General features: G+C 42.9%; 2 protein-coding genes across 6 annotated transcripts in view; both read left to right on the top strand.

The window, feature by feature from the left end:
* Window positions 1–3935, top strand: part of LOC106589603 (choline transporter-like protein 2) — a 28115-nt gene extending 24180 nt beyond the window's left edge. For 2 of the 4 annotated variants that reach the window (XM_045707665.1, XM_045707666.1), the window contains exons 19-20: window positions 219–303; window positions 553–2589. In XM_045707665.1, coding sequence (XP_045563621.1) covers window positions 219–303; window positions 553–1070 — 603 coding nt within the window. In that variant the 3' untranslated portion in view covers window positions 1071–2589. Of the gene's footprint in view, window positions 1–218; window positions 304–552; window positions 2590–2904 lie in introns of those variants that run through there. The other 2 variants (XM_045707668.1, XM_045707670.1) reach the window with 1 other exon arrangement.
* Window positions 3936–4299: 364 nt separating this feature from the next.
* LOC106589514 (outer dynein arm-docking complex subunit 3) lies at window positions 4300–14101 on the top strand. 2 transcript variants are annotated; one of them, XM_045707672.1, is made up of 14 exons: window positions 4300–5615; window positions 6147–6268; window positions 6491–6568; window positions 6702–6881; window positions 7084–7119; window positions 7351–7452; window positions 7765–7890; window positions 8580–8702; window positions 9454–9600; window positions 9905–10065; window positions 10353–10509; window positions 10667–10816; window positions 12444–12528; window positions 12614–14101. In XM_045707672.1, exons 1-14 carry the CDS (start codon window positions 5537–5539, stop codon window positions 12742–12744), a joined length of 1677 nt encoding a protein of 558 aa, XP_045563628.1. In that variant the 5' UTR covers window positions 4300–5536; the 3' UTR covers window positions 12745–14101. The 2 variants fall into 2 exon arrangements, with proteins under 2 accessions (XP_045563628.1, XP_045563635.1); XM_045707679.1 differs by lacking the exon at window positions 7084–7119.
* The last annotated feature ends 3938 nt before the right edge of the window (window positions 14102–18039 follow it).

Here is an 18039-nt window from a genome sequence, read left to right on the forward strand (position 1 = left end):
ATACTGTTACTTCAAGTCATGTTTCTCAATGTTTTTGGGGCTAGGGATTGGTAAGCTAAGGGTCATACTTATTCATAGGACCCTTACATTAAAACTGGTCAACATTATCCCAGGGCCGGTCTACTGACCCAAGGCTGAGAAATACTGCCTTAGAGGGTCTGTAAGTGTTGTTTGTATTGATTCCAACACTGTGTGTGTGCCTGTTTCTCTCTTCCTAGACGGTGGTGGTGGGATCCTACCTGATTGCCCATGGATTCTTCAGTGTGTACGCTATGTGTGTGGACACACTCTTCCTCTGCTTCTGTGAGTAATATCCTATTTTATTGGTATACTCTTTAGTCACTCACACAACTTTCCAAATCTGAAATGCTCTTTTTACCTGAGATTCCTCTTTTGCCTGCCATGTTTCTGACTTTTCCTTCTCTTTGTCTCTTCCCTCCTTATTCCACACTTCACTATTGCTTATTCCACACTTTTTGCATCTGTTCTTTTTTTCCACTAACCCGAACAAACATAACCCCATCATACACATCAAACACACACACAACGAAGGCGAAGACCTGGAGAGAAACGACGGCTCTCCAGAAAGGCCGTACTTCATGTCTCCGGAGCTTCACGAGATTCTCTCCAAAACTAAAATGGCGGAGGAAGAGGACAACAAAGATGGTACGGAACAGCCAGACGCTGACCCAAGTGAACCTACACTGATGGACGAAGTTCACCTGGAGGAGGAAGTACCGCTGAAAGAACAAGATGGAGAGATACAACTGAAACGCCAAGATGTGTTCATGCAGGCCAACGAAGAGGAGCAACCTCTGAAGGAGAAGACCGAAGCGGCGGAAGTGGAAGAACCACAAGAGGAGAAATCTGAAGTGAAGGAGGAGAAGGAAGAGAAGGGACCAGAAAAGAAGGGACCAGAAGAGGAGGAAGGAGTGGAAGAAAAGGGATCAAAGGAGGACAAGCCTGAAGAGAAGGATCACCAGCCGACAGAACCTAAAAAGGAAGAGACGGAGGAAAAGAAACCTCAAGAGGCGGAGCCTAAAGACCCTCCTTCTACACCCCAGGAGTAGTAGTTTACGTTGTCATGGAGACGTGAAGCTTGGTAAACCTCATAACTAGGTCAGGAAATGCTCCTGGCCCTACTCATATAACGTGTCGTATGGAGCCAGTATACAGTACCTGTTACTAACGACGTAATATGTAATTCTATGCTAATATGTAATTCTATGCTAACGACTGTGTGATTTGAACCAGTTAAATGTATGACCAGCTTTTAAATGCAAGACTTTTCACAGTGCTAATGTATTGTATTCACACTTAAGGTTGCTTTAACGTAACGGTAGATGGTTTTAACAAGGTCCTGTGGTTGTAAAAGGCTGATCAAAAACCCAGTGCATCTCTGTAGCTTGAAAATATTATGTTTATTTATTGATTATTCATTTATTGTGTTGGTTTGGTTTTAGACAGTGATGGTTTTTTATCGTGAGGATCTGTAGATCTGTGAGTGCTGAACCTGTCTGTGCCTGACTACTACAATTGTTATTATGAATATTTAATTGTCTTAATATCATTAATGAGTAATGAATGCACTATGAATTCACTATTACAATGTTTACAGTCAATCAAAACAAAACTTCAACTAACGGTGAAAATGAGCAATGTTTACATTGATACCAGCTGACACCAAATGGTAAATCCTTTGATATCCTTTGATATGAAAATGTGATTTCCAATGGAATCAATGTGTATGTACAGTATGTATTTATTAATTAGTATGCTTATTATGTCTTATTACATCTGTCTGTAATTATTTATTTTGCTTATTAAGTTCTGTATCAATTATATAGATGCTCCCTCCAGCCAAGAACACGTTTTTGGACTCAATGTATTGTAGTGAAATTCCACAAACTACTTGCCTTGGAATTTCGGACTGGCTTAACTGCTGTGATTGTGTTGCTGTGATGCAATCGTTTTAACCTCTCAGGCCTGGGTCGTATTAACCACAGGAGGTTGGTGACACCTTAATTGGGGAGGACAGGGTCTTGGTAATAGCTGGAGCGGAATCAGTGGAATGGTATCAAATACATCGAAATCATGGTTTCCATGTGTTTGATGCCCTTCCATTTGCTCCATTCCAGCCTTATTATGAGGCGTACCTGAACTTGTTTTTGTTTTCCATTGCAAAATGATTTTAAACGTTTTCCGCTGCATGGCCTAATGAATATGACCCTGCAAGCCCTGTTCAATGTTTACTGACCCTATTTGCCTTTGTTTTCTTCTTTCTCTCTATCTGTCTCTCTTTCTCTCTTTCTGTCTCACTCTTTATCTGTCTCTCTTTCTGTCTCTTTCTCTTTCTCTCTCTTCTTCCTATCTCTGTGCTGAATGGTGTTTCAGTAACATTGCCTATCAAGTGCTTTATCAAAACTAACCTTGCAACCTTCTGTCAATGTTTTCTATCTGTTTCTGTCAGTGTGTGTCACATTGTAAACATGTTAGCTGGTGTAGTATTTCACTTATATATCATACTTTCCACTCAGTTTGCTTCTGTTGGATGCAGCAGTTGATTAAAGTTTGTTGTATTGATCAATATATAGTTTTTTTTTGTATGTAAATGACAAAGGTAATCATATTGAATGATGATAGGACAGTGGGAGAATGACACAATGGTGAGTTTCTATTCACTTTGGGCCAGTTTCCCAGATACAGACTTAATAAGTTTAGTCCTGAACTATACAAGCACTTTCATCAACACATGCTTTTCAGTACAGGATTAAGCTTAGACGGTGTCTGGGAAACCGGCCCTTTAGGTTGTTAGGAATAGGATACTGTTTTACCTGAAGAGATGTTGAGTTTGACAATGGTTGGTTCTCTTATTGTTGTCTCATCAATTCATTGATTTTCCAGTGGAAGACCTGGAACGCAATGACGGAACTGCAGAGAGACCCTACTTCATGTCTCAGAACCTTCTCACCATTCTGAAGAAGTCCAACGAGGATCAGGCCAAGACTGTAGACTAGCTGTTTGTGTGTGTGTGCGTGTATGTGTGAGGAGAACAGAGAAAGATGAGGTCAAGCCGCCTCGCCTGCGCAGTGTGCTGTGTGTATCGAATGTGCCTTAAGATCATGATACTGTATGGCTACAGAATGATGCCATCGTCACAAACAGAGAGGTCTGAATGAGTAGCCAACATATCCTGTTGTGTTTCCCACAGAAGGTGTCTATGACAGAGTTTATAATATTTCGTTTTCTTAAAGATGTAAATCTGTTCTTGTCTTATTCAAATTAATGTTGTTGCTTTTTGTTGTGCCTTTTGTTTGGCTAGGCTGTTTTACTTTGGCTAGGCTGTTTTACTTTGGCTAGGCTGTTTTACTTTGGCTAGGCTGTTTTACTTTGGCTAGGCTGTTTTACTTTGGCTAGGCTGTTTTACTTTGGCTAGGCTGTTTTACTTTGGCTAGGCTGTTTTACTTTGGCTAGGCTGTTTTACTTTGGCTAGGCTGTTTTACTTTCTGCAGTCCTCTTGAAACTCTTTGAACATACAAAACGTTGATACCTTTTTTTTGTGGCTGACTCTGTATAATGTGTTCAATTTGAACACATGTTTTACATGAGAATTCTCCAAGTTTTTGTAAGTTTTCTCAAATGTATAATGAATTACATAGGTTTTTTTACATTTAGTTCACAAAAATGTTTTGCTTAAATGCTAAATCATTTTTGCATCAGGTTCATTAATAATATTATTTTTCACTATTGCTGCTGTTGGTTGATCTTTGTATAATGGCTGCATATTGCAGTGTACATTTACTGTAACTTACCAAAGTAAAGAAAACAACATGTTCTAATGCAGTATTAGTTTTGGGACTGACGATTTGTTAAGTAGTCCATGGGCCAGTAAAAAATCTAGTCCACTTTGGGGTAGTAAATGTTTCATAGTCTCATCTTATTCCCCCCATTCCTATGAACAAAATGTGATACCCACTCCAAAAGAGTAGCTTTCTATGCTTTTCACACCTTCATATGTCTAGTTGTATGGGAGTCTATGCAATAGAATGTTTGAAGGCTGATAAATACATTTTATTAAGGCAAGTTGGAATGTTCACATGCTCAGTGAAAATGACTGTATCAAACAACAATGGAAGATTCTATTGGGTGGATCTCATCGTAAAAACATGGTATTTGGAACATTCTATTGGGTGGATCTCATTGTAAAAACATGGTATTTGGAACATTCTATTGGGTGGATCTCATTTAAACATGGTATTTGAACATTCTATTGTGATCTCATCGTAAACATTTTGGAACATTCTATTGGGTGGATCTCATCGTAAAAACATGGTATTTGGTACATTCTATTGGGTGGATCTCATTGTAAAAACATGGTATTTGGAACATTCTATTGGGTGGATCTATTGTAAAACATGGTATTTGGTACATTCTATTGGGTGGATCTCATCGTAAAACATGGTATTTGGTACATTCTATTGGGTGGATCTCATTGTAAAACATGGTATTTGGAACATTCTATTGGGTGGATCTTATTGTAAAACATGGTATTTGGTACATTCTATTGGGTGGATCTCATTGTAAAACATGGTATTTGGTACATTCTATTGGGTGGATATCATTGTAAAAACATGGTATTTGGTACATTTTTGCCATCTCTTCAAAATGATTTACCTAGACTGACTCATCGTTGAAACAATACTGTTACAAATAGCGGAACTAGATATTTGTATACTTCCCATTCTGTCTTGATATACCCCAAAATGCATACATTTATGACCTTTGACCCCGAAAGATGGGACCATAGAGATGTCATTACCATTCCAGTTGTTTCATACCTTAATATGTTGTATTATGAAGTTAATAACATATACAATTCCCTTCGTTTGAGAAGATTGTTCCCAGATAATGCAACATTATTTCATACCATCAATCCTGTGGGCCCAACTAACCGCATAGGGGTCAAAACATAAAATGCACACATTTACCTACCTCAGAATCATGGGTATAATACCAACACTGACATGGACCTAGATGAAAATCATCATTATACCTTGCCACCCCAAAGTAGACAAACATGTGAAATTTGGCCTGCTGGCCCATGGACTATTTATTTACTTAACCTCAAATGCAAGCTTTTGTATATTTCATTTTCAAGAGAAGGATAGTGTAAACGTGTTTTTGGAGCAGGGTGTGTTGTAAATAATAACGTTTTTTTTTTTTACTGCTACATACTAAATTATTATTTCAAGTTATTGTATCTAGAAAAATACATAATTAAAGTGAGCTGAAGTCAAGTCAGTGCTGCTTTGTTGCTCGGTTTGCTCTAAGTTTGTGTTCGGTGTCGAGCCTCGACCTGACAGGAAAGTCAGTGTACATGTTGCTAGGCAACGAGAGGCTCTCTTGAACGACGGTGTTTTCACGCGAAATCCGCTCATACAAGGATAAAACGACCTAAAAATGCGTCAGTTTGTATCTTATGCTAGCTAGCTACTTCTAAAGTCAACTATTAGTTTGTGATTAGTGCACACTGAAAATGCCGTTCAGCGCCGAGGCCATTAAGCCGCCCCTTCATGACCAAATAACAGAACTGCAGAGGAAAATTCAACTTCTTGGTAGGTTAAGACTTGCAGCAGGCTAGCTAGGACCGGTAACTTATGCTAGTTAGATAGCTAGGCCTAGTTGTGTGTGTAAACGCAATGTTGAATAGCAAATTCAGACTTTGCATTCGCGCTATCTCGCTAACATTATACTAAAGATTATTAGCTACCTCCATCTTTGAGGTTACTTACAGGTTAATTTACTCTCGCTGGGAAATGTATGGCCACATGAAGCTATGATGAAAGATAGAACGTTAACTACTAGCTACTTTGTTGCAATCATTTTGCAAGGTAAGGTGATGTGTAGGCTATGTTGCCAGCAAAATGGGCTTAGCTAGAAATAGTCAAATGCTTGTTGAGATATTTAGCCTACCTTCCTAGCCATTAACATTCCCTGAGTAATGGGGAACAGTTTGGGACACACAAATATAAATGGGATTCAACTTGTTATGTAATTGCTAGTTCCCTGTTTCTTTGAATAAGACTAAGAGAAGGCCAAAAGTCAGTCAGATGCTGAAATAACGAAATTGTGAATTCGCCCAACAGAGGGCGACAGAAGTGCATACTATGAAATGTCTCAGTCAAGCATCAAGAAAAACAGGAATTCTATCCTTCAGCTGAGGCAGGAGAACAAGAGACTACACAAGAAGTTGGCAAACGCTCTTGCTGTAAGTAAAACTGGTTATTCTATCAAAAATGTTTTGGTTTCAATGCTCAGCTTGTACTTCCCAGGTTGTTTTTCCCTGTTAGAACTTTGGAGTGCAGGGTCATATTCATTAGTGTACATCGTAACAAAACATTTTGGAACAAAAAATGAAAAGGAGCATTTATTATTAGACAAGTTGAGGTAGTCCTTCCCTGTTACAGGCCGTTTTCTTTATCTATTCCAGGGGGACGAGCAGGTGATAAAGGAAGCCTTCCAAAGCCGAGGCATGGAGAAAGCTGCCTTCAGAAACATGTCAGGGAAGGTGGGGACATCGCAAACACATAGCTATGTTTGTTTGATGTATGTGTATTTTTATGTATTATTGACTATCATCTGTAAAGCAAATTGCCCAATGGGGATAATCAAGATGAACTACTTTGCATCCTGCTGGACAGGCTGCTCTCAAGGTGCTGGACCAGAAGGTGTGTGACAAGATGAAGAAGCTGAACGCTCTAAAGCACACCACCCAGACGTACCGCCGTCGCCTGGAGGACCTACAGACACTGTACCAGAATATGAAGCTAGAGAACAGAGGACCAGAGAGAGACACGGAGAGACGCAACGAGGAGGCCAAGGTACTATATAGAGATAAACAGTGCAGCAGAGGGTGCGACTGGAATGGAACCCTATTCTCTATGTAGTGCAGGACCGACTGACTGGTTGATTAACTGACAGACTGACTGACAGACACACACACACACACACACACACACAAAATAGTGAATATAGTGGTGTGAATATAGTGGAGGTGACTGATGTATTGCCCTTGGTCCACAGAGTGAAGGACAGGCGGCTGAGGAGCATCCCCAAAAGGTTACGCTCTTTCCTTCCACGCTGCCTCACCCCTCTGATTCTAGCCAGTCTTATCCACAATAAGAAACTTTTCAAACACTTAGCATGCCCAGCTCAGGATCAATCAACCATCTATAAGTGTGTTGTCTGCCTGTGTGTGTGTGTGTGTGTGTGTGTGTGTGTGTGTGTGTGTGTGTGTGTGTGTGGTGTGTGTGTGTGTGTGCGTGTGCGTGTGTGCGTGTCGTTTTCCAGAGCTTGCGGGTGCTGGAGAATCGTCTGGAGAAAGCTCAGCTGAAGTGCCAGGAGGCTGAACACATCATGAGGGGCTATCTGAAACTAAAGGCCCACCTACAGGTTAGTCCTAGCCTGGTCCCAGATCTCTTTGTGCTGTTTCGCCAACTCGCCCCACATTTAACTTTATGCAACCAAGCCATGCCTACACACCCTCTCCAATGTGCTCTTTGGGTAGTTGAATCCTTTTCCATGACCTACTCTAATTTCCTAACAGATGATAAAGTACCCTACCTCGCTCTTTGTCCTGTGCGGCTCAGTGGCTAAGTCGTGGGTTCGATTCCCGCAGGTGCTACCCATACGGAAACGTATACACTCACTGACGTAAGTAGCTTTGGATACAGGCGTGTGCTAATTGGCATATATTATAATTAGGAGGAGAGCCTGACCTTCCAGTCCCAGCTGGATAAACTAGAGGCTGAGATCCTGAGACAGAGACAGGAGCTGAAGGACCTGCAGGTCATGAACAGTGACGCACTCCTCTCCAAAGACACTGCCAAGGTGACCAGCACACATACACACTCCTCTCCAAAGACACTGCCAAGGTGACCAGCACACATACACACTCCTCTCCAAAGACACTGCCAAGGTGACCAGCACACATACACACTCCTCTCCAAAGACACTGCCAAGGTGACCAGCACACATACACACTCCTCTCCAAAGACACTGCCAAGGTGACCAGCACACAGTCACACTCCTCTCCAAAGACACTGCCAAGGTGACCAGCACACATACACACTCCTCTCCAAAGACACTGCCAAGGTGACCAGCACACATACACACTCCTCTCCAAAGACACTGCCAAGGTGACCAGCACACATACACACTCCTCTCCAAAGACACTGCCAAGGTGACCAGCACACATACACACTCCTCTCCAAAGACACTGCCAAGGTGACCAGCACACATACACACTCCTCTCCAAAGACACTGCCAAGGTGACCAGCACACATACACACTCCTCTCCAAAGACACTGCCAAGGTGACCAGCATAGGTATTATTATTGTAACTGAGGACTGTCCTGTACCTCTCCCCCTCATGCATCACCTTACAGTCATTGATGTGTCCATCATGTAAAGTCCAGCTGTCTGCGTTTACAGCTATTTGTTGTGAGTTGAATGCTTTTCTTTGCTGTTTGTATGATAAACAGTAGTTAATTGACTCTCTCTGTCTCGCTCTCTCTCAGGCAGAGCTGCAGCGTCAAGAAGAACAGATGTATAGGGAGAGGAAGGACAGAGAGTGTATCCTCACCCGTTACAAGAAAGAGGCAGAGGACCGTAAGGCCCAGGCTGAGAGAGTGGAGAGAAGGGTTGGTCCACACCACTTTACACTTACATCCATAGAATTACAATGACAAGAATGGATATTCCTATTCAAGTCAACGTTCCATGATGGCTGGACCGGCTGCCATATTGGGTGTACCCAGGGCCGTTTCTGGCATTTTGGGGGCCCTATTCGAGATTTGGTTGGGGGCTTCCCCAACCTAGCGGGCAAAACATTTCAGTGGCCACCCTCTTGGAAAATTGTCAAGTTAATGACCTGCAATTCTACATGTTTTTCCATGGGGCAGAGAGAACATTTAGCAGTTTTAAAACATATGTGATTCCACTAATTTTGGCCCCTGGGCAGGTGCCTTGCGTGACCGGTCAGTAATTCAGCCAGGAATACTACAAGGTTTAGATAGCAACTTACCTAGCAATCTTTAACATGTTAGCTGACATGGCTAATTGAGTGACTGTCAGTGACTGACATAACAAGAGAAAATCTGATGATGCACAACCACATTTCAAAATTGCACCTTGTTTGTTCTACTATTGTAACTAACAGTAAGTTAAGACCCCGACTGACTTCCTAAAACAAATTGATGATTGGGGGGGGTGTTCGTAGGGCCCTAAGAGTCCGCTTACATCGCTTATGCCTAGAGACGGCACTGGGCGTACCCATATCAAGGGATATATCATGAGGTGCCGTGTCCATTCTATTTAGCTATATATCTACACTTCTTACATATCACTTAGTCTACAGAGTAAATGTCCTGATGCCTGCCCCCTTCCCTCCAGGCCCAGCGGGCAGCCATGCAGCCTGACGAGCTGAGTAGCGACGCCCAGCGCAGTGCCACCGGGCTGGGGGAGGAGGAGAGGGCCATCTCCACCTTCGAGGAGGCCTTCAGACGCATCAAGGAGGCCACGGGGGTCACTGACACACGGGTACGGAGAAGAGGTCATTTTATATGATTCTTTCATTTTGTGTGCGTTTTGTGTGTCTTTGTATGCAAGTGTGTGCGTGGTACATGTGTGTTAGTTTGTCTGTGCACTTACTGTATCCATGTATGTGTATGCAAGTGTTGTGTGTTTTTCAGCTATTTATATGTGTGTGTGTGTGTATTAATCTATATGTGTGTGTGTGTGGGTGCGTGCGTATTAATCTATATGTGCGTGTGTGTGTGTGTGTGCGTGCGTGCGTGTATGTGTGCGTGCGTGTGTGTTCATCCATCTCCGTGTCCCTATGCAGGAGGTGGTGGAGAGGTTCATCTCCCAGGGAGACACCCAGCAGCACCTGGAGGATCTGAAGAAGGAGAACCAGGTAACCCTGCTACAGCTGAAGGAGGACAGGGACCGTCTGCAGGAACACTTCCAGGACATCAAGTACTCCGGGGAGACCAAGCTCTCCAGGTCAGTGGGCAGGGGTTAGAGGTCAAGGGTTAGGGATTACATAGCAAGCAAACATAGCAGACCAGAGAAGTTGTAAGCGGATGCTGACACCTTCAACGGAAGGTATTATTTATTAAAACAGTGACCCTCAGAACAGATCCTTGACGATTGTACATTGTGGGAGAAGACCAATCAAGCAACTTGTTGTTGTACAGAAGTTGGTCTGGAAGGTTTCTCTCCTAGTGTTGAGTTGAGTGTGTCTGTAAAGTCATTCTGATGGATATTTCTTACTGTCCTGTCTTCTACAGTGGTCAGCAGATGCTGGAGGACTGTAAGCGCCACCTGCAGGCGGAGCAGGGGAGGCGCGACGCCGCCAAGGAACGTCTGGACTGGCTGACCCGTACCCTGAACACGGTCCGGGCCGGGGTGGAACACCTATCTGACAAACTGCAGCACATCAAGCTGGTACAGAGAAGACCCCATTAACAATATAATGTACACTGACCTGAGACCTGTCCGATTCTTTAGATCAAGTTGCATTGGGAAACCTTGTAAATAAATGTGAAGGTGCTCAGAAACATTATGTCAATTGTGTCCTCGAACACCTTCTCCCCTCCTCCAGGGTGAGGGCCCGGAGCCCCAGCTGCCCCCCGGCTCAGAGGAGTACGTGGTGGAGCTGCTGTCCCAGTCAGAGCAGAAGCTGCTGTTACTGCAGGAGGAGCTCCAGGGGAAGGACCTGGCCGCCGTCATGAAGGAGATGGAGGAAGAGGAGGTGGGGAGAGGGAGGAGGAGAGGTGGGGGTAAGGGGAGGGAAAGGGGAAGGACATGGCGGCCATCATGAAGGAGATGGAGGAGAGGATCAGAGATAGGACTCTTCCTTATTCGTTAAACATTGACTGTTGTTGCCATAGAAATTTAAAGAATAGAAAAGACCCTTAGACCAGGCCAATTTGACAGTACCCATGTGTACACTCATTATTTTTCGGTGGTTGCTGCTCCCCACAGTGAATTGGGTATTGTAGAGACAGACAGGTGTTTCAGACAGTACATGGAGCACCTACTCAAATAGGTCCTGCCAGGGTAAAGCTTTATGACCTGAAACCATCTGCTTATTTTCCATCCATTCGCTACTGTACTCCCAAGATTTTTACCAGCCCCGCCAGCCAGACTAGATGCTACATACAGACCATGTTCTTTAATCTGTGCACTGGTGCTTGAATAGCTTATCTGTTCCTGGATGGAAATACGGCCATTAGGTGTTTGATCTTGATTATTAACGAGTCACAGCCAGCCGGCCACCTTGAAGTCTGGTGTGTGTTTGAGTGCTCAGGAGTCAGAGGGTACGGGTAGTTCAGGAGTCAGAGGGTACGGGTAGTTCAGGAGTCAGAGGGTACGGGTAGTTCAGGAGTCAGAGGGTACGGGTTGTTCAGGAGTCAGCGGGTACGGATTGTTCAGGAGTCAGAGGGTACGGGTAGTTCAGGAGTCAGAGGGTACGGGTTGTTCAGGAGTCAGCGGGTACGGGTTGTTCAGGAGTCAGCGGGTACGGGTAGTTCAGGAGTCAGAGGGTACGGGTAGTTCAGCAGTCAGAGGGTACGGGTTGTTCAGGAGTCAGAGGGTACGGGTAGTTCAGCAGTCAGAGGGTACGGGTTGTTCAGCAGTCAGAGGGTACGGGTTGTTCAGGAGTCAGAGGGTACGGGTTGTTCAGGAGTCAAAGGGTACGGGTTGTTCAGGAGTCAGAGGGTACGGGTTGTTCAGCAGTCATAGGGTACGGGTTGTTCAGGAGTCAGAGGGTACGGGTTGTTCAGCAGTCAGAGGGTACGGGTAGTTCAGCAGTCAGAGGGTACGGGTTGTTCAGCAGTCAGAGGGTACGGGTTGTTCAGGAGTCAGAGGGTACGGGTTGTTCAGGAGTCAGAGGGTACGGGTTGTTCAGCAGTCAGAGGGTACGGGTTGTTCAGCAGTCAGAGGGTACGGGTAGTTCAGGAGTCAGAGGGTACGGGTTGTTCAGGAGTCAGAGGGTACGGGTTGTTCAGCAGTCAGAGGGTACGGGTTGTTCAGGAGTCAGAGGGTACGGGTTGTTCAGGGGTCAGAGGGTACGGGTTGTTCAGGAGTCAGAGGGTACGGGTTGTTCAGGAGTCAGAGGGTACGGGTAGTGGTATACCGTTAGCGCTTGTGATGTAGCAATGTCTGTCTGGGATTCTCTAATGATGTTGGCTTTGACTGGTCTCAAGTTGTATGCCTTTACATTTTGAAGGCATAAGCCCTGGTCCCAGATCTTTGTGCTTTATAGCCAACTCCTATGGTTGAATTAACAGATCTCCTTGACTAACATGTTCCCTTTGACATCTTATTATGATGAGAACAACTGTCTCTCTGTGTCTGTGGTGTTGTGTCTGTGTCAGTTCCATGCCAGCATCGAGGGGAAGCTGCCCCATTGCAACACCCGCATCAAGCTGCCTGAGGCTCAGAGACAGGACCCATATGATGGTGAGATGGGATCAGACGCAATACTGCATACACACACACAGACACACTCATCTCGCAATCCCTCTCTCTTTTCCCTCTCTTTCAGAAGAGGAGGAGAGCGGGGACGATGAGGGTGACATTATCACCAGGGCGATACTGAAGCACCAGTCTCAGCTCATCATCGACTCCAAGACTAAGAGGAAGACCAGGACCAAGAAGAAAAAGGGCAAGCTCTGATCCTAGATCAGTTAGGCTGGCTAGAGGTCACAAGAGCCATAGAAATATAATTGCTAGAATGGGGATGTCAGCTCTAGTAATTATATTTCTATGACGAGAGCAGCCATGAGTTTGTGTTTAGTGTGAGGTCATAGGTCATATTTGTGCCCTGGATTGAGTGAAAATACCTTTGCTTGAGATGGCATAGGGGACTTTAGGGAAATCTTACTCCTCACATATAATTATTCAGTTAGCTAAATAATTATATTCCTTATTAACTAATGGAATACACAGTAAATGTATATTGTACATTTGATGATACTGTAGCTAGGGGAACGTTGTGGTGACAGATCATATAGTACCTTGCAGTCACCACATTAGCTACTTTATGGATGCAAGACTTGATTTTATCACAAAGCAGTTCAACACAAAATAATTGATTTCCCACTTGCACCACTGATTTGTAGATTATAAAATTGTAATCAAAATAGGAATGAAAATCAATAAAAAGCTTGATTTGAAGGATTACTCAATCTTTGGTTAGGTAAGATTTCTCTAATGCAGGGGTGTCAAACACACAGCCCGTGGTACGTTTGTTTTGTATAATATATATATATATTTTAATCTGCATTGAAATGACTTAAATATTGAAACTGTGTAGAAATCAGGGCTTGACATTAACCTGTTTAGCCACTTGTCCTTTGGACAAGTAGGACAGAATTTTTACTTGTTTCTGAAGTCACTTGTACCCCCAAAAAAAGGTCTGTCACACAGGCCAAAAGAGTGACTGAAAATGAGTGAAGTACACATATCCGTGGGAATTAGGGGTGCTGAGGGTGCAGCAGCACCCCCTAATAAATGATTACTCCTGTACGATTACTGCTGTATGATTACTGCTGTATGATTACTGCTGTATGATTACTCCTGTATGATTACTCCTGTATGATTACTCCTGTATGATTACTGCTGTATGATTACTCCTGTATGATTACTGCTGTGTGACCCTGTGTGTGCCGAAGTGTGCAGATGGAGCAGTGACACAGTCAACGATGGCTGGCTGTGCGTCTTGTGATAGGTTGTAAATCATTGTGGACTGCAGAGCAACTCTGCTCTCCTCACAACTGGATAACTATACACTGATTCACATCTAGGCTACTTACTATATGCCAGTATGTGTTGTAAGTAGGTTTCACATGGCTAGAATAACATGGAAATAAGTCTAGGCCAACTACGCATCATTTCTTTCATCAGCTTTCCTCAGCTGAAGCCTAAGTTTTCCTTTGACTCCTCATTATATTTGTCGATCTTGGTATTGCTCAATTTCAGTTCTTGTGGCCTAAAATATATGTAATTCAAAATAAATCTGTGAATGAGAATAGCATAGACTCCGACTTTCATAATTATTCCCATTTGAAAGCTGCAACTTTAGGACATTAAACACTTCATTAGAATTGTTTGTAAAATACTCTTCATAACTTTAATTTGTCAATGCTTTTATGATATTTCAGTTAGTAGGATTAGGCTTTTGGTCGTTCGGTTCGCATTCCTAGAATGCATGCATCATTTCTGACTTATAATGCGTTGGTCAACTGTCAAGGCTTGTTCAAAATTATATCTTTCTATTGTATCTTATATCTCTCTCATTACTACCTTAGGCCTCCCATGTGTTTGGGGTATTCTAAAACAACTTAAAACTTTCTGAGATAGCCTAGAACTCCGTTTGATTAATTCAATGTTTGATCATGAAATTGCGCGGCAGGAGAAACCTAGCATGTATTTAGCTGAAAGAATGGTGTACTAGGCCAAGTCATATTCATATAAAACGGAGAGGAAATAGAACATTTGGGATTCTATAACAATAAGACACCGGAGTGTCCGCTATTAAAATAGACTGACTATTGGCCCAGATCATCCGATATTCAAGAAAGAGAGAAAAAAAAAAGAAGATTCTGACCTGATATTTTGCGCTGCTTTGGTGAGACTCTTAGCTCTGTCTACATTGTCCTCTTGCTTTTTGTAAATTTAACATTTGTTGAAATAGGCTATAGCAAATAGGAATATAGGCAATTTACTACCCTGCTGTCTGATCCAATTCTGACCGGAGTAATTGTTTGATATTGTGATTTTTTTGTACTGAAATCTATATATTCTGGTTGTCCAACATTTGTTTTACTTGCCCCACGCAAGTGGACAAACCTTAAGGTCGAGCCTTGGAAATGATAATAGCCCTACATCTACAGTCTCTTCACTCTGCCCAGCTTCCTAACCGTCATCGGAACAAAAGCAAGACAATCAGGGAGCATGGGAAAATTCCAAAAGCAATGGATAGAGATTTTTGCTAATTTTGCCAGCGAAGAAACATAATCAATTTAAAGTGAGGCCCTCTTGACCTCGGGGAAGACTGAATGCGGCACTCCTGCTCTAATTTTGAACAGGGTTTCCCAACTGCCGGCCCGCGGGTGCTCAATTTATTTGTAATTATGTTCCGATCCCCTGACCATCCACTCAAGAAGAAATCGTCCTGCGGCTGAATGTAGTTGATGATCCCTGATTTTGTAGAATATACAATAGAAAAAAACTGTTGAATTAGTCATGCTATGCTTCCTTTCCCTATTTCTCCGTAAAGCTGGTAAAAGAAACTCCATTTATAACAGGCCATGTTGTTACAACAGAAATGTTATATGGCATCTTCTTGTTGGCACAACAGATATTCTCTCTCTTTTGTACTGCTTGTATTTACTTCCTCTGTTTTAGCAAGAAAAGCTGGGCTGTTCTCAGATCTGTTTGTACTGACTTGCCAAATCATATGGTCATTGTCATGCCAAACATGGTAGCCTACCCACGAAAACATTTCCTTCACTATTACTCACACTTGGGTCTCCGGAGTGGCACAGCTGTCTAAGGCACTGCATCTCAGTGCAAGGGGCGTCACTGCGAGTCCCTGGTTCAAATCCAGGTTGCATCACATCCAGCCATGATTGGGAGTCCCATAGGGTGGCACACAATTGGCCCAGTGTTGTTTGGGCGGGGTATGCGTCATTGTAAATAAGAATTTGTTCTTAACTGACTTGCCTGGTTAAATAAAACATTTAAATAATATTCTGTCTCTTACCTGGCTGCATTAGAATTTTGGACCCACTGTCTTTACACATCAATCACGCCATTCTGTACTGTATGTCTTTACAATATGAAACCAAACACCAACTTTAATTTGTGTACTGTACACACTCTGAAACTGAAAATAATTGAATAAGTGTTTACCCTGACAATATAGTGTATTTGAATGAAACTACCGGTACCAAGTATATTGACACATCCACTATATACCTAAGGTATTGTGAATAGTATGAAAGCATCACTTGGTTTCATAAGAGCAGGTCACCTGTTTCTGTTCTTTACTTTTTCTCTCTTTATGGTCCAAACCCATCTATTGTGAATAACGGGGTCACCTTACGATCCAATACACTACACTACTTAACAAACGAGTGCCATTGTCCATGTTTGACATGAGATCCTGTGTAACATCAGTGGGCTTATGGGAAAGACACACACCTCACCTCTGAGGAACTACAGAGAACCTCACGCTACTGATCTAAAGACATTCTTTCTGTCTGAGTCGTAGCCTACACCCTTGTGCTATGATTCAATTATCTAGTGTCCTAATTAAGAAAATGTATTTTTTTACTCTTTTTGCTTTCTCCTTTATACCTGACATTCAATTAGTTGGGTCATTCCACCAATCCGTTGCCTTTTGAAAAGTGTAACTTGGTGTCACCTACTTTTTACATTGTCATAAAGTTGAAAATGTTCAACTTCATAAAAACACATTTTCCCATCTGAAGAGGATAAATACATAAAAATACTATACTAAATGCCTATTAAGTGCCAAATAAAGTAACAACTGTGGCAGGGTTGACAATTTCATCTTAAATCAGCCATAAAATCCCTTGTGACGGGGAATGGAAGCTTGTTGGGAACCACAGGGAGGTGCAATTGAATGCAAGTTGGGTAACAGGGTTGACGTGTTATGCTTGACCCACTCAGTTTCCCACCACAAAACACCTGAAAATTGGCCAAAAAGAGTAGAACAGTATCTTAAAATGCTTCTTAGATTGATGACACCGGACACATAAGTATATTTTAGTATTTAATTGTAACTTAGAATAACATTCCCTAATGCACCTGGCGTAAGCTACCTGAGGCTTTCTCAAGCATGGTTATATATGGCAGACATAGAAAACAGCTACGGATGCGGAAAGAAAACCCCCGTCTTGAGTCAAACATGCCATCTATTGGTAAACATAGATATACCAGGTTACTACATTCCCCCATTTAAAGCTAATAACCCAATTTATAGCCCAAAGCGGCCAACTAAACATTTTATGATTTTCTCATAACAATCACATGCTATTTTTATATTACATTTTTTTTCAAACATGATCTCCCTTACGATCTGAAATAGTCTGGCGGACGTCTCTCTAATAGAGGATCTCAGAGGTGGTGTAGCTGGTGCCACCAGCACTTCACCCCCTGATGGTGAAACAAAGTCCTTTTGTGGAGACTTCACAGGAGGAGGTCGTCCCGAAATGGTTGAGACTTGTTGGTCTCAGGTTGTTTGTTCAACTGCAACTCTGGGGAGCGTTCCAATGTCCTGTCCTGCTCGTTTAAGCATTGATCCATGTCCACGGATGGAACTGGAATTCGAGCTCGGATCTGATCCACGTCTCCTTAGTCTTTGTCCACTTCTGATGATCACAGTATAGGATACTGGTCATGGGCAATCCTCAATTGTAGCTGGAATCCATTTAGGACCAAACCCATAGTTTCTTGTGTAGACATCATCTCCAGGTGAGAAACGTCTGAGTGTGGCTCTGTTGTTATGATTCCGTTTTTGATTCCATTGCTTTTGTTGTATTTTCACTTTCAGGTCTGGCCTAATGAGATCCAAGGTTGATCTTAACCTCCTTGACGTCAGCATTTCTGCAGGTGACAACCCAGTTGTAGCTTGAGGAGTGATCCTGTAGCTAAACAATAATCTGGACACCTTTGTTTCAATGCTGGGCCCTTGCATCTTCCTCATCCCCTCCTTCAAGGTCTGAACCGTATGTTCTGCTAATCCGTTTAAAGATGGGTGAAAAGGGGCCAACGTTACATGCTGAATTCCATTTTGTTTCATGAAACTTGTGAATTCAGTGCTTGTAAAACAAGTAGCATTGTCGCTAACCAACATTTGAGGCAATCCCATGACACTGAAGCTTTGTCTCAACTTCTCAATCGTAGCGTGCGATGTTGACGTGTTCATGGGGTAAACATCTA

The sequence above is a fragment of the Salmo salar genome, chromosome ssa02 (assembly GCF_905237065.1).
Source record: "Salmo salar chromosome ssa02, Ssal_v3.1, whole genome shotgun sequence".
Taxonomy (NCBI): Eukaryota; Metazoa; Chordata; class Actinopteri; order Salmoniformes; family Salmonidae; genus Salmo; species Salmo salar.

Excerpts from the sequence above, each read along its gene's own strand:
- LOC106589514 (XM_045707672.1), top strand. The coding sequence starts at position 5,537 with ATGCCGTTCAGCGCCGAGGCCATTAAGCCGCCCCTTCATGACCAAATA. Across the intron at positions 7,120-7,350 it reads CTGAGGAGCATCCCCAAAAG|AGCTTGCGGGTGCTGGAGAA; the intron begins GTTACGCTCTTT and ends GTCGTTTTCCAG. Across the intron at positions 10,817-12,443 it reads AGGAGATGGAGGAAGAGGAG|TTCCATGCCAGCATCGAGGG; the intron begins GTGGGGAGAGGG and ends TGTCTGTGTCAG.